Raw genomic sequence first — 24,047 nt, forward strand, 5'->3', positions numbered from 1 at the left:
TTGCCTCAACAGGCACTTACTCAACACCTAATTATGGCGATGTGAAGTTGATCGGTGCGCACCTCTGCTCTCCAAACCTCCCTAAGACCCTGGAGATCCCAAGAGTATCTTGGTCACTCTTCTTAGTGGTTATTACCAGAGAGCCACACCAGCCCAAAGGAAGGATGGGTGAAGCAAGTTCTAGGAGGGCATCGCAAAGCAACGGGAGGGATCTGGAAGGAAATGCTCCTCCAGGGAAGGGACCCGTATAGAGAGGGAATTGAAAGTGAGTTAGGACCAGATCCCCATGGACAGCACCTTGGCCTTGGAGAGGGGGAGGCAGACGCATGGGCATCCGACCTGGTGCGCCGGGGGAGGGGGGGAGGCCTGACCGAGCGAGCGGCCTGCAACCTGGCCCTGCCGCGGGCTGGGCATCTCAGCGCAGTGAGGAAGAAGCCACTCGGGGCGCCCCCCCCCCGTCCGCTCCGCGGGCCGTCGGGGTCCCTCCCGCCGCAGCCCCAGCGTCCCCCGCGTCGCCCCCGTCGTCTCCCCACGGTCTGCCCGGACATCTCCTCCCCCCCACCCCCTCCTCGCCCCCTCCCCTCCCCTCCCCCGCCCCGCGCCGCCAGCTCCGACCCAGTCCGCCGCCGGGCCTGCTCGGAACCTCGTCGTGACGAATCGGCGTCCGGCTTCGGAAAGCGTCCCCAAGTCGGGACGTTTGGAGAAAACTCCGAGACCTAAAATTAATGTAAAAAAAAAAATAAAAGACCCGCCACCGCGTCCCTCCCCAGAAGCGTTAATTTCCTCTCAGAAGAGACGTGCGGAGAGCCCGGAAGGCCTTCCCGCAGCGTGTGGAAAGTGCGGCCGCGGAAGCGCAGGCGCGCGGGAGGGGCGGGGCGAGCGCGGGACAAAGGGAAGCGGAGCCGGAGCTGCGGCCGCCTTCTCGGCCCGCGGGTGAGTGTCTCCAAATGGGCCCGACCCGGTCGGGAGGGTGGCGAGCGGTGCTGTCCCCGTCGGCCGGAACCTCGAGTTCCCGCTGAGTCTCCAGGCGTGGCCGCTGGGGCCGGAGCTGGGGGTCCATCGGGCCTCGGTGAGGCCTAGTAGCGCGAGGAAGCCCCAGCCGGGACGCGACGCCCTCCCCCCACCTCCAGCACTGGTCGCAGCACCTGTGCACCCCTCCCCGGTCCCAGCACTGCACCTTGGGGGCACTTGTCAGGAAAGTGCACCCTCCATGACAGACGCTAAGGAAATGGCTTCAGAAGCTGCCCGTGGCGCCAGCAAAGCCTTGCCTGGGGGTCCTTCTCCCTCCCCGGAAAGGTGGTTCTCCCCCTTCCCCATTTTGGTTCAGGCAGTGATCTAGGGGGGCGGGGGCGGGGGGGGAGGGACTCACGACGTGGACTTGGGAGTTGATAGGTGAAACTCTCTGAGACAAGTGTGACCTGGGCTTTGAAACCCATCAACTGGCACTTGCTGGCGAGTTTAAACTTCCACGCCCTGAGACTCCGTTTTATCATCTGTAAAAGGGGGAGAGCAGAATGTAATCTCGTAGGGTCGTTGTGACTGGTGAGCCGAGGTCGTATAATAAGCCTCTCCCCTTATAAGGTAATTATTCAACAAATGCATAGTGAGAATCTGTTCTGGGCCAGCCTCGAGGGATGGATCCAAGGTGGATAAATAAATGCACAAACCCACCCTTAAGGATTTCAATTCCAGCAAAGGCGAGCAGTCATCTGAAAGAGTTAAACCAGTGAAATGCAATGTACAGGGTGCTGTGGCAGTTTCTGTTAAGGGCTCCCTACAGCAAGGCCTATTGGATATGACAGCTCCCTTAATGTGTGTAAGGAATAAGACTTCGAGGGAGTCTTAAGCTTTCTGTCTGTTGCTTAAAGAAAGAGAGATCCAGGTTGGACCATTGAACAAAATAAGCTATCTGCATGCCAGGACTCTTATTCTGATACTCCAAGGAGTTTCCTTGAAATGCAAAATACACCCAGGCATTGGTGGCCCACACCTGTAATGCTAGCTGAGATCTGAGGATCGCAGTTCAATGCCAGCCTGGGCAGGAAAATCTCCAATTAGGCACACACACACACAGCTGTGGCTCAAGTGGTAGAGTACTAGCCTTGAGCTAAATCGCCCAGGGACAGTGCTCAGGCCCTGAGTTCAAACCATAGACCTGCTCCCCACCCCCTCTCCACCCCCAAAAAATGCTTGCTTTACAAAACATTGATGGAAATACTGCAGTACTCACAGAAGTTTGCCTTCTAAAAATGAATATCTGTCTCCTTAATACTTTACCACCTTAGCATTTGTGATGTATATTGATATAAGGAACAAGCTCAAGGGTGTGTGTTCATATTGTGAGCTGGCAATATTCAGATAAAATTTATTAAGAATCGAGCTAGGAATAAATTAGATGAGCCCCATTTCCTAGCAACACAAAATCTAGCCATATTCAGAGATCAGGGGGGAAAAATGTATCACAACATTATAGGTATGAATACAAATGGAAGAAAATTCTGCCCAGATAATTTATCAAGAAAGTGCCATTGAGGAAGAGGAGGAATAAGAATTCTCATGTAGACTCTCCAAATTTAACTCCCAACAGTTTTAAGCTATTTGACCAATATGGAGGATGTGAAATTCATTATTGTGCCAGGAGTAAAATGCTGCTGTATTTATACAGAGGTTGTTACTTCAAAAAGCAAGGGAGAGCTGTTGATCAGGGAGTTGTCAGTATCTGCAAGGCCTTGTTGGGATCACCCTGATAATACATCACATTCTATTGTCATTATTTTTTTTATCAGTCTGAGTAAACGTTTACATGGCATCTGCAAAATGTTTTCCATATAAGACGTGGCTCGGTATCATAAGCAAAAATCTAGCAGTACATTTCTCATATTACTCTAAATGTCCCAGTAATTTATTTTAGTCATTTAATTCTGATCAACCTAATGACCTAAAAGAACTAGTTAAAATATTCAAAAGGCTTGATTACTAGCAATTAAAAGTGAAGTAATTTTGCTCAGAAATACCAATTAAACTACCCTATTCTTTAGGAAAACATTCTCTTATGCTTGCTGAGTTTTGATTCTCTTTTTTTTTTCCTTTTTTTTCTTTTTTTTTATTTTAGTGTCTCAGATTCATTCTTAAGGAACTGAGAACTTAATCTTCCAAAATGTCAAGTAAGTTTCAATTTTTATATTTATCATCTATGTTAATAAGAGACTAATGCCCTAGCAAATGGGAATTCCAAAATACTCTCAAAAATTTTTTTCTTCAAAACAGGACCATTGGTAGTTTTGTTGCATAGTATTATATCTCAGTTGTTTACAAGAAGTTATTTATTTTCTTTCAAACAGAAAGACCATCTTATGCCCCACCTCCCACCCCAGCTCCTGCAACAGTAAGTTTTAATTTTCTTGTTAATGTAATAGCCAAGTCTGGCCTTGATACAAAAACCCAGATGTCTTCCAGTGACAGTCACTCAATCATCACAGCCACAGGATGAAAAATTCAGCTAAAAAACACTTCCTACTAAATAAAATAACTCTTTACAGCTTACCTTGAACCAACCCCAACATTTTAAAAAGAAAAAAAAATTATGAAATTCCAACATCCTATGCTCTGTTTGGTTTTTTCCTTAATGAGAATTAACCAGTTTAACACTTCTCTTTTGTTAATCTTCACTATTAGGAGTCTTTTAAGTTGATATTCAATGAGTGCTTTTACTGACATTTCATTTGTTTAAACCTAACCTTCAACTGGTTACATTTTTCTCTTTTCTTGTCTGAGTATGGGGAAGTATTCAGTGGCAGACTTCTTGTCTAGTATATATAAAGGCCCTGGATTTGATCCTCAGTACCACAAGAAAAAAATAATAATAATGAAAAAAAATCTTGTCTATATATAAAATTTTTATATTAAACAAGCTTCTAATAATTATGCCTCATGGTAAATCTTTATTTTCAAGCTGTTCAAGTAGTGATTTTATTATCTATGGGTCATATGTTACTATTAGGTTTTATTTCATTCTGTAAATTACATTTTATTGCTTTCGAAATTGATCTGTTTCAAAGTATTTTAAGTAATTGATATGAACTAGTTTTTTTTCACCCAGTTAACTCTGGCCCAGCTTGATCAGCATGTAAAATAATGATCCAAACCACACTACAGATTTAATAGTAACTGTTCAGGACTTGATGAAATTGCTTCCTTATTACTATTTTTTAAACAAAATAGTGTTAACATGACCATATTCTCCCTCTCTTCCCCACCCCACTTTTTTTTTTTTTTTTTTTTTTTTGAGACAGGGTCTTGGCATGTAGCCCAGGCTGGCCTCAAACTCGGGATCTACCTGTCTCAGCCTCCCACATGCTGGGATTACAGGCATTCACCACCATGCCTGGCTCACATTTAATTCTTTACTAGTTGTTAGTACTTCCTTCCATATCCCCTATAACCTCAATTTTAGACTAGTCTACTTTTTTTAACTACTAATGATTTCCTTGTGTAATTTTGTTTTCTCCACTAGAAATCTAATCTGTTTACTAACCCTCAGATGTATGCTTTAGTTACAATTATCAATAATTTAAGTACTTTTAAAAAAGAGATACCGTATCATTCTTTCTCAGTTCATATCATATACACAGTCTCTAAAGTTGATTCCAGAAGATCTCAAAGCCTGTGCGTGGTTTGTTTTCTTTCTTAGATCAAAGTATTTCTTACTACCATCTCCATGGCATTATATTCATGGCCATCCGCATAAAGTTGGAACAGCTGAGAGTCTGACCTCAGAGATGTAACCATGTATTTCACCTTTGGAAATGGGATAGTTCTAGTGTTTTAATTTCTTTTAGTTCCCTAATTTTTCCTACACTTTTGCCTCATAAATTGGACAGTGATTCTGTTGAGTAGTGAATGGTTATGCAACCTTTGGCAGTATCATTTTACTATAAAAACTGCCTCCAACAGTATATAAGATCTCAAGGACAAGCTTGATATTTTTGAGATTAAAACATTTCAAAAACAAGTGTGCCCTTTAGATTTCATACATAAAAAGATTTTTTGCCTTTTTAAGTTATATTTCTGTGCCATCATAATTTCTTATTGACATACAAAATAAATCAGAAAATAAGAATAAGATCCTTCAACAGAATGGAAAGTACATTGATTATTCTTTTATTTTTTAATTCCATTACTCCTACCACCACCATCACCACCCCCCTCTACCACCACCACTCCACATGATAGACACTTCTTTTATGCCTTGATACTTCATCTGTGCTTTGCCTACCTAAATATGCTTAACTTGCGTCTTCTCTAACTCTGTAGGCTAGAAATTAATTGATCAATTTGATTGTTCTCTTTTCTCCTAAAAAGTATCAAGTGTGCTGCCTGCTTGAATGTCTTTGGACACTAAAGATATGTACAGCAGCATGTTTTAGAATATTGTGCTTATTGTATGACAGCTAAAGCCTAGTTGGAATGTGTTAATGTGCATTATATTATATAAGTTGGAATCAGTACTATTAATTGCATGTAAAAATGAAATTACTGTCACTTGTTATGATTGAGGTAAAATACCCTACATTTGGTCTCTCTTTGCTACATTATTTTATGCATTATACCATGATCTTCATGAACATAAGATGTCATTGTATCAACCACAAGGCCACTCACTGTTCCATAAGAGCTCATGTGTGATTACATCTACACATAATTCACAAAAGACAAAAACTCTGTTGCTGCAGTGAATAGTTGTGTTTTGAAAGGAAACTAGATGGAAGAAAAAAAGGAAAGGTCAAGTCTGTTGATGAGAAAAATAGTTCCTACTAAGATTAGTTTTAGAAATTGGTTGTGGTTGACCTATGATAGATGGGTCAAAGAAGAGATGGAAGAGAAAGCCTATATAAGAATAACTGGAAGCCAAGCACCAGTGGCTTACACCTGTAATCCTAGCTGAGATCTAAGTAAGCATCATGGTTCAAAGACATCCTAAGCAGGAAAGTCTTTGAGACTCTTTATTTCCAGCTAACCACCAAAATGCCCAAAGTGGGGCTGTGGCTCAAGTAGTAGAGCACTAGCCTTCAGTGGAAAAAGCTAAAGGACAGTGCCCAGGCCCTGAGTTCAATCCCTAGTGACAGCACAAAAAAAAAAAAAAAAAAAAAAAAGAATAACTGAGTTGGAAAGATCAGATAGTACCCCAGAATGAAATCCATGCATTTCTTACAAGTCTGTTTTGAAATCATGCATGTGACATCCATTGAGTCCAATATACATTCTTTTCTATTGACAACTACTGGCTTCCTGAGTCTCATTTCTTACATAAAAGTATTTAAAGCTGTCTTTGGAAAGGAGATCCATTTCTTGGTTTTATTTGTTCTTAGAAGATAAACACTTTGGTGACATCTACATAACTGTCAAATAAATCATGTTTTGTTTTGCATGTAGTGTTTTCAAACCTCCAGCTTATCACACTTCAAGCTCAGGCATCACATATTGCTAAGTTATTATATAATATATTCTATTGCCCATAAAGTAATCCTGAATGTTTGAGATACTTCAGTATATTGCTTTCCTCAAAAACAAACCACACACATTCACACTCTCACAAACAGACCCCCTCACCCCCAGTCCTTGCCAAAAAAAAGGGGTGGGAGAACACTTGCAACATTGGTTCCCGGTGAAAGTAAAAGTAAATTACAACACATCATTGCTTGTTTAAATTCAGGTTGCTTTTGCATGCCATATGCAGATCATTTTTCATTTCTGTGTTTTCCTCGTTTGAGCTCATTTCTCATTCGTGTTTTTGTCTCATTTGTTTCCATCAGCAAATGCCCAGCACACCAGGGTTTGTGGGATACAATCCATACAGTCATCTCGCCTACAACAACTACAGGCTGGGAGGGAACCCGGGCACCAACAGCCGGGTCACGGTAGGAGAATCAACTATTACAGCCTCCGGCAAACAACTGGAATTGACCAGAAATGCCTCCAGAGTTAGGTCCTTTTGAATTATAAGCACAGCCATTGAAAAGAAAATTAACCAGGCTTTTCAATTATTTTAAACATTCATTGTATAATCTGACACTAAAAAATAAAATAGTGTGATCTGGATATGTATATGAAAGAAAAATTCTGTTTGGTGTTCAGTAGGGATCAAACCTTGGGCACTTGATGCTTATGCTATATTAACAAATTGAGAATTTTATGGTTAAAATACTCTTTTTGTTATGAAAAGTATCTTTCCTTTTACTAAGGTAAATGGCATTGGTCTCAGAACTCAGGTGGTTTATACATGTGAGGCTTTCAAACCTGGCTTTTCAGGGTTTGAAAGCTTTTGACTGACCTGCCAGTCCAAATTGCTACACATAGTTATTTGTCTTTTGGATTTAATTGACTGTCTAACAGGCTCATTTCTCTCCAGTTGAAAAGAGAAAAAGACTTTCTCCTCTAAGAATTACAGAATAAAAGCTGAATGAAATTAATTCAGGTATCAGATAATTATAACTAGAAGTCAGTTTCTAACCCATAGTATCAGTAATAGGAGTTCTAAAATTTAGGATGTTTGATTTAAGTAATCAACTTAAGATAATCAAAATTGGATGAGATACCTCAAAATTTTCTCTTAAACTCCATTCAAGAAGTTTAGGTAAGCCGGGCGCTGGTGGCTCACGCCTGTAATCCTAGCTACTCAGGAGGCTGAGATCTGAGGATCGTGGTTCAAAGCCAGCCGCCAGCCCGGGCAAGGAGAGACCGTGAGACTCCTATCTCCAATAAACCACCAGAAAACCGGAAGTGGCGCTGTAGCTCAAGTGGTAGAGCGCTCGCCTTGAGCTGAAGAGCTGAGGGACAGCGCCCAGGCCCAGAGTTCAGCCCCACGACCGACAAAAAAAAAAAAAAAAAAAAAAAAGAAGTTTAGGTAAAGTAAATCCAAAAGTCAAATACCTTACATACTCTGAAATGTGGTGTTGGTAAGAATATATACAACCCAGGAAAGCTATAACCTTTTTAATACCTGGTTTTCATTTTGGTCTATTCATACATATTAAGCTTATTCAATTAATGTAACTTCAGAAAACCCTCTCACCCTGTAGTCAAGCTGCAAACTGAAAATTCGTAACTACCAAATTGTGTGTCTATCTTGGTAAGCACATTGCTTAGCTTGATAGTTTTTGTATGTCTGAATTTTTCATTGTTTCTGCATAATTTGTACTTCATACACATATCAAGTTTATGTGCCATGCATATTTCATGGTATCCAGAAAAAGAGTTCTGATAGTGTGTTTATGTATGCATTTCATAATGCATATGGTTTTTATGTGCATCAATACATGTTTTCCCCTGGCCTGAATGTGGTGTTTCATAGTGTACTGAGTGACAAGGTTTTCAGACAAGAAAGAATATTTTAAATGAGAAGAACCAATTTTGGATCATTCACATTAACACAGAAATTTATTCACAGGCAGTAAATAAGAAAATTATTGCATTAGTAGCTCTATACAGTCAGCTCTTGATTATCTATATTAATAATGGAATAGGAATAGAAACTGTGATGCCAGAATAATTAGTTCTTGTTTTATGTGTGTTTTGTTCTTATTTTGGGGTGTTGATAAAGTAAGATTACTCATGAAGCCCTAACTAGGAAAAGAAAAATACACTCCTTGTCTCTGGGCCTGGGTCATGGGTCAGTCACTCATTTTTCCCCTTCCCTCCCTGGGGAACATTTAAGAATCTAGTATTTACACTGGGCACCAGCTTCAGGGTACATTAATACAGCAGAATTGTTGTGCTTGGGAAATTTGGTGTTTTGGTTCTTTGTGGTTGTTTTCTTGTATTTTTTTTGTCCTTTTAACATCAAACCCAAGTGTAATCAAATAGCCGAGTGAAGGGCCTCAACTATGTGGAGGTTTCAAACTTCTATATCTCTAATTTAGCTGTGTTAGGACTTAACAGCTCTGATTTTAACCATCATAAATGTGGGTTTTTTAGATGACCCTAACCCCAATTTATACTACATTGAGGGTTGCTACCAATTGGGAGTTAGGGTCTGCAAATTGCCTTAGTTATTGATCTGATAGGCCAAGTCTATGAAGTACTGAAGAGTTTGAAGGGTACTTTCCAAAGAGTAGGACACTTAATAGCAAGTTGAGGCCTTTGGGGGTGCTTAGGATAGCTTTGAGTGTAGTTCTTCCTTCAGATTCACACTTTCTTAAATATAGGTATGGAAACTGATTGATACAAACCTACTTCCCTACTTTAGTAAAATTCTTTCCCCAGTAGAAAACCCTTAAGACCTTACCAGAGATGCAGCTAGGACTTCAGAAACTACCAAAAAAAAAAAAAAGAGTGGCCACGGCACACAAAATTACGTATTTTGTCCATGGAGTTCTTTGTACATGACTATTAGGTAAGCACAGTTCTAACCAGTGGAATTACTTGTTTTCCCCCACTTTGTTGCAAATTGGAGAGTTGGTGCTAGAGGTAGGTTTCTTGATCAACAAGGCAAGAACCATATCAAAAATGGAAATTGGGGGCTGAGAATGTGGCTTAGTAGTAGAGTGCTTGCTTAGCATGCATGAAACCCTGGGTTCCATTCCCCAGTACTACATAAACAGAAAAAGCCAGAAGTGGCGCTGTGGCTCAAGTGGTAGAGTGCTAGAAAAGAAGCTCAGAGACAGTGCCCAGGCCCTGATTTCAAGCCCCAGGTCTGGCACCAAAAAAAAAAAAAAAAGGAAATTGGACCACTCCAAAACTCACAATGCTGCCAGTTAGTAAAAGCCAACTGTAGTTTTCTTGTACCTCAGAGGATGACAGCCCCACAAGGCAATGGTTGGGTGTTTTCATTATGACTTTTTTAGGAGAAAGGGCTAACGTAACGTTCAAACTTTGAGTTTTTGCTTTTGGACTGGTTTGGTCTTCTAGGGTAAAGATAGTATAGTGAGAGATGTGAAGTTGGAGATACTTGCTTCTTCAGGAGCCTAAATGCATACTGGAATTTCACTTTATTTTAATGGAATTTAGGAGATTTGTTTTTGTATTTGTAAATGAAATAGGACCTCCCTATGCAGATGATTTGTGTGCCTTTCTCTGGGAGAAAAAATGGAAAGTAAGCAAATCTATTAGTGTTATAAATTATGAGTCTTTGAAAACACATATGGGTATACCTTGTTTGTAAAAGTGTTTTAATTCATACAGCTTAAAAAACATAGACATGTTAGAATGCTTTTCTTCTTCAGATTTCTTTAAAAACGGCCAACCAGTGGCCTGCCACCTTCAATTATGGGCACAATTCCATTGTTACTTGTAACCCAGTTCCTGTTCTACAGGATGTTTGCTTTCTAATAACTTCAGGTATGAAGAAACTGCCTCTTCCCTATGAATCTATGATAGAGGTTAGCCTTGTAGGATGTTCCTTCTCCTTAGAAGTTAACTCCTATAAACCCTAGTCCCTATCTATATTCCTTACTGGCTGCTCTTAGGTAACACCACTGTTGGCAGTTTCTGTCCCTCATTCTACCCCTCTATCACTCCATTGCCCAATGGCTAAAACCAGAGTCAGTCTGTGCGGGCACCCACATGAGATGTGGTAAGAATAGTTGAAGCAAGGACTGCCTTGGGTATAATGCTCTTAATAATCCTATAAAGGAGTAAGTAGAGTTACTTTAAAGTATGTAAGGGAAGGAGGGAGAACCTGGTATAGAAAGAAGCAGCATGTCTTAATCACAGTGGAAAGGGTGCAGACATTCCCGGAGCCCTTGAGTGAAAAATGAGGCCTATCCCTGAAATCAAGGATTTGCCATTCAGCTGCATATTTTGGTAGAATAAAGCCAATGCTTTTTTTCCTGGCCTGATGGGGAAAGTCATTATTAGGGTTTTCCCAGGATTTGGAAAATGTGATTGGGCCATGATTTTTCTTATTCTGATATCATTACTTGAATGCAGTAATGTAAAGAGGAGACAAAAAAGTTGAAAAACAACAGTTGTGGAGTGGCAGCTTTATGTGGGGACCCAACAGAAGTTGCCCGGTGTCTCCTGCTAGGTCTCAGTGTACAGAAGAAACTCATCACCTGGCTGTCTTGTTCATTTTTTCCTGTCTCCCACTTGCTTCTTTTATCTTTTTGAAAAATATTTTTCAGTGTCTCCTCTACTTCTTTTTATATCCCTTTTCTTATACATCCCATTCTCCCTCTTCCTCTTACGCCTTTTCTAGACCAAAAAAAAAAAAAAAAACTTTTAATGAATGTAAGCTTTTTAATGTAAGACTTAGGAAACAGCATAATCTGGCTCCATATCTGCCAGGGCTTTGTTCCTGGGAAAGTTGTTTTCTTCTATACTATGATTAGGACTTGAAAACAATGAAAAGTGAGAGTTTAGTAGCTCATAAGAAACCACTAGAAGTAGTTCTAGTGAGACTCTGGGTTTGATCCCCAAACCACAGAAGTAGAAAGAAAAAAAAAAAAGCAACAATAGATAACAGGCATACACCCTTAAGAAAAGTGAAATCTCTAGTGCTAAAGGAAATGCCTTTTTGTTTCCTTTCTTTTACTTTTTGTCTTCCCTTCTAGCTATGTCCAATATTCTTATTTGGTTGCTTTTTAACCAGAGAGGTAGTTGTTTGCTGGTGTGTCTGAGGGTGTGCATTCCTGACCTAATACCAATAGATTCAAGGCCCCTGTAGGCAGTGTGAGTATGGTAAGTGCCAGCATTCAGATCCTGCTGCAGATAATCAAGTGTTGACTGTTTGTGTAATGGCAGTTGAGCGAAACAAAAAGGTGCCATGTAATGTCCTCAGTGTGAGATGTTTGATATATAACCACGTATTTTCAGTGTCTGGATTATTACGTAATACTTTATTTGTTCTTGCAGCCAGGTTGTCAAGGCAGTCGCAGTAAATTGCTAAGTAAAACGTTCAAAGTTCTATGTTTAAAGTCATTTTTTCTTTTCATATGAACATTTCTGAATTTGCAGTGCTAGCTATTTTCCGTGGAGAAAATAAAAGAATCTTGTATCCATGGACGAGTAGAAGAAAGGCGCATTAGAACTTTTTAAGGGACTCTCTTTTCAGGTTACCGGTGAACTTCTTACAATTGAATAATGAATGTATTTACCTCTTTTGTAGGCATCCTCTGGTATTACAATTCCAAAACCCCCAAAGCCACCAGATAAGCCGCTGATGCCCTACATGAGGTACAGCAGAAAGGTAGGTACCTGGAAATGGGGCGGGAAGGAGGACAGTCACCTCTGCCCTTCATCCTTATGTGCAATTTTAGATAGGCTTAGCTGCTTTAGCTGCTTTCTCTGAGCTTCCAGGAGGAGAATAAAAGACAACTTTATAAAAAGTTCATTCTGATTTTAAAATTCCACCACTAAGATACAGTGAGAGGAGCATGACTAAATAAACTGTTCATATGCATAATGTCCTATAGCCATCAAAGTAATGTCTTTTGGATAATACTGAATGGTATGAGAAAAAAAATGTTAAGTAGAAAAAGGGAATACAAGACTGTATATGTTAATATCTTTCATAAAATAAGAGACTGGGAGTATAGCTCAGTAGTATTTACCTAGCCTGTGAGAAGCCTTGGGATCCATCCCTAGCACCACAAATTTTAATTAATAAGTAAAATAAAAATAATAGTGGGCTAGAATATGGTTCCGCAGTATCATTCCAGCCTAGCAAAGTACAAAGTTCAAACTCTAATACTTCCCCCCCCCCAAAAAAAATAGCAACCACACAATATTTTTGTTATTTTGAGAAGGAAAAACTGGTAAACAATGGTTAGTGCCAAAAATAGTAAGTGTAGGCTGACTTTTATTTCCTTTATGCGTCTTTAAATTTTCCAGGTTTTTGGTGATGAACCTATATAACTCTTGAACTGAATCTACTCATTAAACAGAGGAGCATTTTCATCATACTTTGAAATTTTTAAAAAGTTTTTCATACTTATGTATATATTTTCATTGTATTATACAGCTAATTATTTTCCTTCCAAATTCACGTAAATTTTTAGAGATAAAGACTAGGTTATTGAGTTAACTCATCGTAAATATCTCCAATGATTGGAGATGTTCTTGGCTTATCAAATTGAAATGTTCATGTGTAGTGACATGAAGTCTGAGATTTGCCTCAAAATAATCCTTCAGATAAAGAGGGAGATGAGCCACCTATGAATAATCGTTGAAAAAGGCTAAAGAGAACATAGGAGTTTGATGCTGCCCTCTCTTTTGTTTATGTTTATTAAATGTTTCTACATTGAGTAGTATTTTTAAGTAAGTACATGCTTAAGCATTAATATTGAGATTTCAACTACTTTCTTTTTTAAAGGTCTGGGACCAAGTAAAAGCTTCCAACCCCGACCTAAAGTTGTGGGAGATTGGCAAGATTATTGGTGGCATGTGGCGAGATCTCACTGATGAAGAGAAACAAGAATATTTAAACGAATACGAAGCAGAAAAGGTAAGAGAGACTTGGGATGGACATGGGGTAAAGTGCACCATCCTTGACTTATTGTGAATAGAGGGAACATAAAACTTGATCAGAAAGCTGAGGTGGCTCAGCTTTTTTTTTTTTTTTTTGAGGATTGAGGCTCTATCTGCCTGGGTCTGGTCACTTGGTTTCTCTAGACCTCAGAGTCCCTGTCCATGAAAAGGAGATATTAACCACTATGATGGCATCCTGCTTTATATCAGTTCCTTGATATTCAAATGAAATGTTATAGGTATATCCTGTAACTTGCACACTGTTCATTATAAAGTTGGAAATCCTTTGGCTTTCAGATAGAGTACAATGAATCTATGAAGGCCTATCACAATTCCCCTGCATACCTTGCTTACATCAATGCAAAAAGCCGTGCAGAAGCTGCATTAGAAGAAGAAAGTCGACAGAGACAGTCTCGCATGGAGAAAGGGGAACCTTACATGAGCATTCAACCAGCTGAAGACCCAGATGGTGAGGAGCAGAGAGAGTGGGATTTTCTTTATAGTTTCTCTGAGTTAGAATATTTATTTCTTAAATGGAAGGGCATAATTTAAGTGTTATTTTAGGATCTTAATTATTTTGAGTAAGATTTTTGTGACTCTTATTCCTTTTAGTGAAGAAAATAGTTTATTTAAAAAAAAAAAAAACCTTATCAAAATCTTTGTACTTAGAATGTGTGGTATTTAAGTCACATTTGGGATTTTCCCTCAACTGTTTTTACAATTGTCTTGTAGTTATATCTAGTTTTCTCATTGGTTAAATTTACTGAATTTAAGATTCTTAGAGGAGAAGGTTAGAACATCCTGAAAGCTTCTGCCAGCTTCCTCATTCAAGTGTGCATGTTGCTTTCCTGGTCCTCGGTAGGCAGGTCAGGCTCTGGAGCTGCAAGGTGCCCAGAGGCAGGCATCATGTACACACACTGTGCACAAACATTGATATCACCTCTGTGTGCTGCCACAAAGTGGAGAGCATTGGAAGTTCTAGCTGTTAGTCACAAAACAGCAAGAAAATTATTTAGGATCCCATTTTTAAAGTAGCAGCAACAGAGTTGCAAGTTCTTAATAAATTTAAAAATGCCAATGGAGGAGGAAACAGTAATATCAGGATGTACTACTGAAGACATGGATGATTGTACTACAAAAGAATAAAAACAAAGATGAGTTTTTGAAGGACTGTCCTGGAATAGTGCCAGATATTCTTATAAATACAGAGTGTAATGATACAGATAACAGAATATGGGATGGAAATAATATTGAGAGTTAAGCAGGCTTAGCAGTGCTGCAGAGATTAATATAGGCAGACTGTACTTACTCAAATGAAATGTTAATGGAAGGAAAACCGTGCGGGACTAAAAAATAGAAAGTCAACTCTACAGACAATTGGGAGGGTGAGGGTCTGTAGACTTAACATAGACACCATAAGCAGAAAGTAAAGATTTCCTTAAGTGAAAGGCAGTCATAGCATGAACTTGACAAGGACTGAATAGGTTCACTAAGAAACAGCCTCAAACCTTCTGTTGTGTTTCAAAGTTAAAGAAAGGTTCTTAAATCAACCCGTAAAGTAATCACATAATGATTAAGATGCTAGTAAAAGAACAACTTTAGACTTTGAACTTTACCCTCTTGGAGGACTTGTGAAATAGAAATGTACATAAAACCAAGAAACAAAAGCCACCATACGGGCAGCAGCTGCTGACTTCCTTACCATATACTATGACTAGGTCCACTAGACAAATCTTTTTTGTTCTTTTTTGGCAGTACTAGGATTTGAATGCAAGACCTCAAGCTTAATAGACAGGTGTTCTGCAACTGAGCCATTCTCCTAGCCCCTTTTTGCACTGGTTATTTTGAGATAGATCTTGCTTTTTGCCTGGGTGTATACCTGGATCACAACCTGCCTATTTTACATTTCTTATCATAGCTGAGATGACAAGCATACACCACCATGGTCAACTATTGGCTGAGAAAGAATCTCATGTATGCACCCAGACCAGCCTTGAACTGTGATCCTCCTGATTCAGCCTCCCAAATAGCTAGGATTACAAGGATGCACCACTATCATATAGGGACCATGAAGGCTTTTTAAAATGACACTTTGGAGACCATCACCTACAGAACAATGCAAGCCTCTACATCATATTCTCCCCCACTCCTTTGAGACACAAAATAAGACAATTAGGTGGTTCAGAGACAAACTGTCCTAATGGATAAGAGAAATCTTTTTTTTAATAAGTTAATTTTAAAAAGGGGTGGGGGGCTGGGAAGGTGGCTCAGTGGTAGAGCACTTGCCTTGCATGCATGAGGCCCTGGGTTCGATTCCTTAGTACCACGTAAGAAAAAAGCCAGAAGTGGGGCTGTGGCTCAAGTGGTAGAGCACTAGCCTTGAGCTGAATAGCTGAGCTACAGTGCCCAGGCCCAGAGTTCAGGCCCCACAACTGGACCCAAAAGAAAAAAAACTAGCCGGGCACTGGTGGCTCACGCCTGTAATACTAGCTATTCAGGGGGCTGAGTTCTGAGGATCTCGGTTCAAAGCCAGCCCCGGCAGGAAAGTGTGAGACTCATCTCCAATAAACCACCAGAAAACCGGAAGTGGCCCTGTGGCTCAAGTGGTAGAGCGCTAGCCTTGAGCTGGAGAGCTGAGAGACAGCACCCAGGCCCAGAGTTCAAGTCCCACGACAAAAAAAATTAAGTAGATACCAATACAGTTTGTTACCAGGTATCTGAAAGAACATAGAACCAAAGCTGAGATGAAGAAAAGAGTGCTATATGATTATTTTAAATAAACATATAAGTCAGAAAAAAAAACATATAAGTCAGATCCATTCTGTACATATCTGAACTTGGTAACACTACTGCATGATGACCTCAGCTTGTGGATGTTCTGTGTAAACTAGCAATCGTTAAAAGTAAGTTTGGAATCAAGTTTTTTTTTTTCAGGACTTCGTGGGGTTTTTTGAGTTTGTTTTTTTACTGTTCTTTGTTTTGCTTTTTTATCTTTTCTTTCTTTGAGCATTGAATTCCGGGCATTGCACTTGCTAGCCAAGTGCTTTGCCACTGAGCTACATCCCAGCCTACCTTCACAGTTTTTTAATCCAATGAAATGTAAATGCTGTCTGGGCCACTGGATATTACTACAGAGGATGTTTCTCTGCTGCAATAAGTTAATAACATTTGTATTAATTTTAGATAGCTACTGTGGCAAAGATACTGCCCAGATTATATGTTTATCAGTTAATATGACTTAGCTCACTACCAGAAGGATAGTAAAATGTCCAGCAGAATTTCAGTTCCTGTGCTCAGGTGAGGCCACCAGAGACATGGATAGATCTCTTTTTCTTTCAGCCAGGCCTCAGACCCCCATGTCACTTAACCACTTTGTGAAGCCAGTTCTTAGGCCAGTGAGCACATTCTGTCCTCTGGCTCCTTCCACGTGTCTGTCCCATACTTCCCTGGTGCTGGCCAGTGAGTTCACTTTCTTGTGGCTACAAAGGACCTGATTTCCAAAACCTCTCCTTCATCCCAGATTATGACGATGGCTTTTCAATGAAGCATACAGCCACTGCCCGTTTCCAGAGAAACCACCGCCTCATCAGTGAGATCCTCAGTGAGAGCGTGGTGCCAGATGTTCGATCAGTTGTCACAACAGCCAGAATGCAGGTGCTCAAGCGACAGGTCCAGTCCTTAATGGTACATCAGGTAAGGGTTCAAAACATTCATTATGATAAAATGGGCTTAGACCACAATTCTCAGATGACATGATTCTTATACTATACATAAGTATAGTTGTGAAATATGTAGTTTAGACTCACCTGTTCATGATTTGGGAAGGCGGTCAATGGAGTAAACCATTCCAGAGGTTTAATAAGTTTAGCATTAAAAAGCTTGTTACCTGTACTTGTACTTCAAAATGAAGTTCATGTTATATATAAAATTAGGTGTTCATAGAAGTATAAATAGCAATGGCTTTTCTTCTTTTAATGTCAAATGATACAGATTCTATTGCTGAAACAGAGTGTCAACTACTAATTTGGTAAAAGCTTTTGTATAGCGTTTTCACAAAGACAAGCCAATGACGTTAATACCTACCAGATTTGGGCTCTATACTTCAAGGTGTATCTTAATAACACTTTCATTTAGGTAAATAAACTTATGTACATAATACTTTAAAAGAAAAAGCTGTAACTAAACTTGTATTAGAAAATATATCTGCTAAGAAATACATGTGAACTTAAAAGATTTGAGGCACCCTGTCAGCCTTGCTTTAGAAAGTACTTTATATCGGCAGGCACAAGTGGCTCATACCTGTGAGCCACTTGAGAAGCTAGGATTTGAGAATCTGAATTAGAAGCCAATCTGGGCACACAAATCTGAAAAATTCTTTATTTCCAATTAGCCAGCAAAAAGCCAGAACTGGAAGTATAGATCAAATCACCAGCCACACACAAATCTGAAAAATTCTTTATTTCCAATTAGCCAGCAAAAAGCCAGAACTGGAAGTATAGATCAAATGGTAGATCACCAGCCATGAACAAAAAAGCTGAGCCAATCCAGGTGCCGGTGGCTCATACCTCTAATCCTAGCTACTCAGAAGGCTGATATCTGAGGATCACAGTTTAAAGCCAGATTGGGGAGGGAAAGCCCATGAGACTCTTATCTCCAATTAACCACCAGATAACCAGAAGTAGAACTGTGGCTCAAAGTGGTAAAGCACTAGACTTGAGTGGAAAAAGCTCAGGGGCCAAGTGCCAGTGGCTCATGCCTATAATCCTAGTTACTCAGGAGGCTGAGATCTGAAGATGATGGTTCAGAGCCAGTCCAGGCTCTTATCTCCATGAGACTCTTATCTCCAATTGACCAACAGAAAACCGGAAGTAGCACTGTGGCTCAGGTGGTAGAGTGCTCATCTTGAGCTGAAGAGCTGAGGAACAGCGCCCATGCCAGAGTCAAGCCCTACAACCGACAAAAAAAAGAAAAGAAAGACAGAAAAAGCTTAGGGACAGCACCCTGAATTTAAGCCCTATAACCAATGATGGATGGATGTGGCATATTCTCTTATATACAAAAGCTAGATATGGGATATGATAATAATTATACAGGACTGATAAATTATACATGACTCTAGGCTTCACAGTGAGACCAAAGTAGGAAAATTCTTAGGCGAGGAACCCAAAGGTGCAAGGCCTCTGTGCCTCTGATCATATAAAGTAATATTTATCAAGATGAATTTCAGGAAATGGAAGCAAGGGGTTTGTTTTTGGTTTGTTTGTTTTTTTTCCTTTTTGTCTTTATTTGTTGGTTTATATGTCTCTGAAGAAATGGGGGGCACAGAAATGGAAGGAGAAAGGGTGAACAAATGCAGCTGAACTGTACAACTTGTGGTCAGGAATGAGAAGGAAAAACAGAGAATGAAGGAAAGATGACATTGCCCAAAAAGAAATTAACTTTATAATTAAAAATAAATAAATAAAGTAAAACTGAGCAAGCCAGGCACTGGTGGCTCATGCCTGTAATCCTCACTCCTTAGGAAGCTGAGATCTGAGGATCATGGTTCAAAGCCAGCCCCAGCAGGAAAGTATGACACTTAAGTCAGTTGTGGGGCTTGAACTCTGGGCCTGGGCGCTGTCCCTCAGCTCTTTAGCTCTAGGCTAGCACTACTACTTGAGCCACAGTGCCACTTCCGGCTTTTTCTTATGTGGTACTGAGGAATCAAACCTAGGGCCTCATGCATGTGAGGCAAGCACTCTACCACTGAGCCACCTTCCCAGCCCTGAAAGTCTGAGACTCTTATCTCCATTAAACTACCAAAAGAGCCAGGAATGGAGCAGTGGCTCAAGTGGTAGAGCACTAGTCTTGAGCATAAGAAGCTTAGGCCCTGGCTTAGTGGTAGAGTGCTTGCCTAGCATACATGAAGCCCTGGGTTCAATTCCTCAGTATCACATAAACGGGGGGAAGAAAAAAAAGAAAGAAGCTTAGGCCCTGAGTTCAAGCCCCAATACTGACAAAAAAAGAAAGAAAAATACTTTTGCCAAAGAAATTGTTTAGGCCTGAAATGGTATCCTTTAATCATAGTCTGTTGCATTTTATATATTTTTAAATCATACCTGTATTTGTATTAAGTTATCAAACAATGCAGAATATTATTTGTTATATGAATGTATAGATTATTAAAAATGAAACATGAAATAGATTGTTGGCAAGTATAAAAATAAAACAGCGAAACCTCTTGAAATTAGGAAGGGGTGGAAGGAATCAGAGAGTGGGAGGGGGCATTGATTGGAAATGTCACAGTCCCCCTTGTATAGCTAAAGTATGCTAATTTTTTTTGTCAGTCATGGGGCTTGAACTCTGGGCCTGGGCTCTGTCCCTGCACTCTTCAGCTCAAGGTGAGCACTCTACCCATTGAGCCACAGCGCCACTTTCTGTTTTCTAGTGGTTTACTTGGAGATAAGAGTCTCACAGTCTTTCCTGCCTGGGCTGGCTTTGAACCATAATCCTCAGATCTCAGCCTCCTGAGTAGCTAGGATTACAGGCATGAGCCACCAGCACCCAGCTATGCTAGTTTTTATAAAGGGAATCCTGAAATATATTGCAATTCTGTGATACTCCAGTGAAGAAAAGACAAATATATGAAGTACTTAAAGTAGTCAGAATTGTACACAAAAATAGAATGGTGATTGTCAGGGACAGAAGGGGGAGAGGGAGATGGGGATTTAATTGGTGTAGAGCATCATTTTGCAAAATGAACAAAGTTACAGACGTAGATGATGGTAATGGTGATTCTGCATTATGAATGTATTTAGTGCCACCAAACTATGAAAAACGGTCAGGATGGAAAATCCAATGTGTATTTTATCCCAGATTTTTCAATGGGGATATGAAGACTTCAAAAAATTTGGTGAAGAAAATAAATATTCTGCAATATTTGATAAATCTATATGTTTAAAAAAAATGAGTCATAGTTTCTGTTTGACATCTGCTTCAGATAATCTGTAGTTACAAAACTTGATCACTTGTTTTACAGAGAAAACTAGAAGCTGAGCTTCTTCAAATAGAGGAACGACACCAGGAAAAGAAGAGGAAGTTCCTGGAAAGCACAGACTCCTTTAATAATGAGCTGAAAAGGGTATCCATCCACCCAACCTGCTCACTCTGCCCTTCTCACATGCCTGTTACCATGGTTTCCTTGTCCTCCAAAACAGTGTTCTTACCAAGCTTTGTTCCCTTTAAAACAGGGCTAACATCACAACATAATCTTTCCATCTTTGATTTATAGTATCATTCCTATTTTCTGGAAAAAGTAATAACTGAAACATTACTTAGTGTTTCTCTGTACTATGCCTATTGATGCTAGAAGGCTTCAGTGTTTTCATTTAAATTCCTACACAGTCTTGAATTGTTTTTCCTGTATTAGAACATGTTTATCAAACATCTTCATTTAATGGTGTTCACAGTTTGTACTTTGTGTGTCCTAATGCTGAGAATGTATAATCCAGTCCTCTCAGTGTTGCCTCGAAGCCCTCTGTAGGAGTTGATAGTACATGGCTGCTAGAGAGCTGCTTGATTCTATGAACTTTTTTCCCTTTGGTGATCCTGGGGTTTGAACATAGACCCTTATACTTGCTAGACAGGTGCTCTACCACTTGAACCACACCCCAAGCAGTGCATGTATCTTGTTTGATGGGCAAGGAAACCCAGTTTTTAAACCTGTGTTTCAAAATGATGAGAATGTTTCTGAGTTTTCTTGTTTTGTTTTGTTTTTCCTGACTACCAGTTGTGTGGTCTGAAGGTAGAAGTGGATATGGAGAAGATTGCAGCTGAAATTGCCCAGGCAGAGGAGCAGGCCCGCAAACGGCAAGAGGAGAGGGAGAAGGAGGCAGCAGAGCAGGCTGAGCGTGGTCAGGGTGGCATGCCTCCTGAGGAAGAGCCAGCGGCCAGCAAAGCCGAGGAGAAGAAGGATGATGAGAGCATTCCAATGGAGACAGGTAACCTGCCAGCAGCGGGCGGCATAAGTCACTTGAGGGCCTTTTATTGATTCTCCTGTAAATGCTTTTCACGAATTATATTTTGCCTCTTTACTGAATTTGAAGTAGCATTAACATGGAGTATTTTAATCTGTGTTCCGAACATTATTTAATATAGGTAATGATCATTGTTCTCAAGATTGTCTTTGATATTCTAAAACACATTTAGTAAAAATAAAACATAATAGGCCAAATCCATCCTCTCTCTCTCCACCCTCCTTTTGTAAGTAAAGTTTTACTGAAACACAACCATTCCTGTTAGTTTATACACATCATGTACATATCATACATGTCGTGTAGGGCTGTGTTGAGGAGTTGAGGAGTTGGAACAAAGATTGGCCCACAAAGTCTAAAATATTTACTGTCTAGCCCTTTGCTTGTCCCCACCTTAGAAAAGCTTATTTCTAAACATAACAGTCTTCTGAATAAAAGTATCTCTGGGGGTAAAAACCGGTGTGTAAATTTCTGGCATACAGTTTACCTGCCTGGCACATTGCAAATAGTACTGTGCTGAAAATTGTTACAGCTGCACCACCAGAGTTTCCTGGACCATTGTTACAAGAAGTGGGAGGGACATTGGCATACTTTGTGCTCATATAACCTGGAAAGCATTTGATGGAATTATTGGTATCTTTACCCAGAGTTTCTATAAAATTTAACCGCAGCCAATTAACATTTCACACAGTCAGGTTTTCAGGTTTCATTATCAGAGCCTCTTTATGTTTTTGTAAACATGTTTTTGTCTTAAATTTGGATCATGAGCACATTTTTGTGGTTAGATCTAAAGCTTGAGAATTAGGGTATGGTTCTTCACTATGTGGTAACTAAACACTCAGTCTTGTGCCTCTGTTTTGTCATCCATTTGTGGGCCTGTCTTATTCTCACCACCTGTAGATCCTTTGTTCAGATTCTGTCTGGGTTAATTAAAAAAAAAATAGCTGAAGAAAATTGTTAGGCAAAACAAGTAAAATTCATGTTTGTTTGAGACACTCTCAACTGTGTTGTAGGCTTAGCCTTGATCTCCTGGGCTCAAGCAATCCTCCTGAGTAATTGGAACTACAGGCATGTTCCACCACACCCTGTGTAATCTTAATGATGTATTAACATAGTATGTCTATGTTAAATACTAGTTCAGTATAGAATCTATCTATCTCTCTCTATATATATTTTTTTTGGGGGGGGGTCCAGTCTTGGGGCCAGAACTCTGGGCCTGGGCACTGTCACTCAGCTCTTCAGCTCAAGGCTAGCATTCTACCACTTGAGCCACAGCATCACTTCTGGCTTTTTTCTTTTTGCTTATGTGATGCTGAGGAATCAAACCCAGGGCCTCATGCATGCAAGGCAAGCGTTCTACCACTGAGCCACCTTCCCAGCCCAATATTTTTAAATTCATAACTTTCTTACGTTCTTTTCTCATAGTATTTGAAACTTAGCACATATTTTACTCCTTTAGTACATCTCTATTATAAATCTAAATTTTCATCAGAAGTGTTTGGTGTATATTTAGATCTCATAACCTTAGAGCTGAGAATATTTTCTCACTGTCACTTATTCCAGAAATGCTTAAAAATTCCTCAGTCCTGGCCTATTTCAGGTGCTTAATAGATACCTATGGCTGCCATGGTGATTAGCACAGCTTTATGGCATCAGCTTCATTAGAATAAATGCTAGTTTTGAAATTGACAGTGACAAATGTGTGATTACAGAGGAGACACGCCTCGAAGAAACAACGGAGAGCCAACAGAACGGTGAAGAAGGCACATCCACTCCTGAGGACAAGGAGAGCGGGCAGGAGGGGGTGGACAGCATGGCCGAGGAAGGAACCAGCGATAGCAACACTGGCTCCGAGAGTAACAGTGCGACAGTGGAGGAGCCGCCCACAGATCCCATACCAGAGGACGAGAAGAAGGAATAGATGTTGCCTTGTTTTATGTGTCCTAAATACTTTTTTAAATGAAAAAAATGTTTTTTGGTTTTAATGGTGTTATGTGGTCTGTGCATTAATTTTTTTTTTTTTTGTCCATGTTATCCCACCAAAGGCACTTGGACCACGGGTGTTGTGAGCTTAATGGCCCAGTCCCCCACATCCCTCAGTGTTATTATGAAGATGGCTCTCTTCTCTGTGGATCTTGTTGTTAGCATTTGACTGCCGAAAGCCTCAGAACCTAGACTAATTGGGAAAACACCCACCTTTTGTAGAGAATTACCTTTGATGCTGCAGAATCTGTTCTTACAAATGCCTTCCTACAGCTCACTTGGGTGCTTACCGAAGCCATAGCTTTAAACCTTCCCAAGCCCCATTAGCAGTCTCCTCAGCCCTTGGGTACCTGTGTTGAAGACTTTCTTGGAAACACAGTCATGTGAGGATGTGTTTGTTCACGCCCCCTTTTTATATGTAACCAGTATCAGGTTCTGGGAGTCATGTTAAAGGAAAGAATGTAACCTGCATCTAACTACACATGGATCCTGCTCATCAGGAAAGAGTCTCCATAGCTAGATAGTCTCTGGTATGAAGTCATGGAAGTGAGCGCCGCACATGCACACTGTACTGCGTTTGTCCTGATT

The 24,047-nt window shown here is 40.2% G+C and overlaps 1 protein-coding gene across 3 annotated transcripts; it reads left to right on the top strand.

Annotated features, from left to right (window-relative positions):
- Nucleotides 1-864: 864 nt before the first annotated feature.
- On the top strand, nucleotides 865-23,461 carry Smarce1 (SWI/SNF related BAF chromatin remodeling complex subunit E1). Of its 3 annotated transcripts, none has more exons than XM_070028084.1 (11): nucleotides 865-933; nucleotides 3,113-3,164; nucleotides 3,342-3,385; nucleotides 6,813-6,980; nucleotides 12,104-12,184; nucleotides 13,310-13,441; nucleotides 13,762-13,933; nucleotides 16,985-17,157; nucleotides 20,483-20,584; nucleotides 21,233-21,443; nucleotides 23,189-23,461. In XM_070028084.1, exons 2-11 carry the CDS (start codon nucleotides 3,158-3,160, stop codon nucleotides 23,395-23,397), a joined length of 1,299 nt encoding a protein of 432 aa, XP_069884185.1. In that variant the 5' UTR covers nucleotides 865-933; nucleotides 3,113-3,157; the 3' UTR covers nucleotides 23,398-23,461. The 3 variants fall into 3 exon arrangements, with proteins under 3 accessions (XP_069884185.1, XP_069884187.1, XP_069884186.1); XM_070028086.1 differs by having other exon boundaries at nucleotides 6,813-6,917; XM_070028085.1 differs by lacking the exon at nucleotides 3,113-3,164 and having other exon boundaries at nucleotides 876-933.
- The last annotated feature ends 586 nt before the right edge of the window (nucleotides 23,462-24,047 follow it).

Source organism: Dipodomys merriami, unplaced genomic scaffold (genome assembly GCF_024711535.1).
Source record: "Dipodomys merriami isolate MVZ:Mamm:240054 unplaced genomic scaffold, mDipMer1.0.p SCAF_19, whole genome shotgun sequence".
Taxonomy (NCBI): Eukaryota; Metazoa; Chordata; class Mammalia; order Rodentia; family Heteromyidae; genus Dipodomys; species Dipodomys merriami.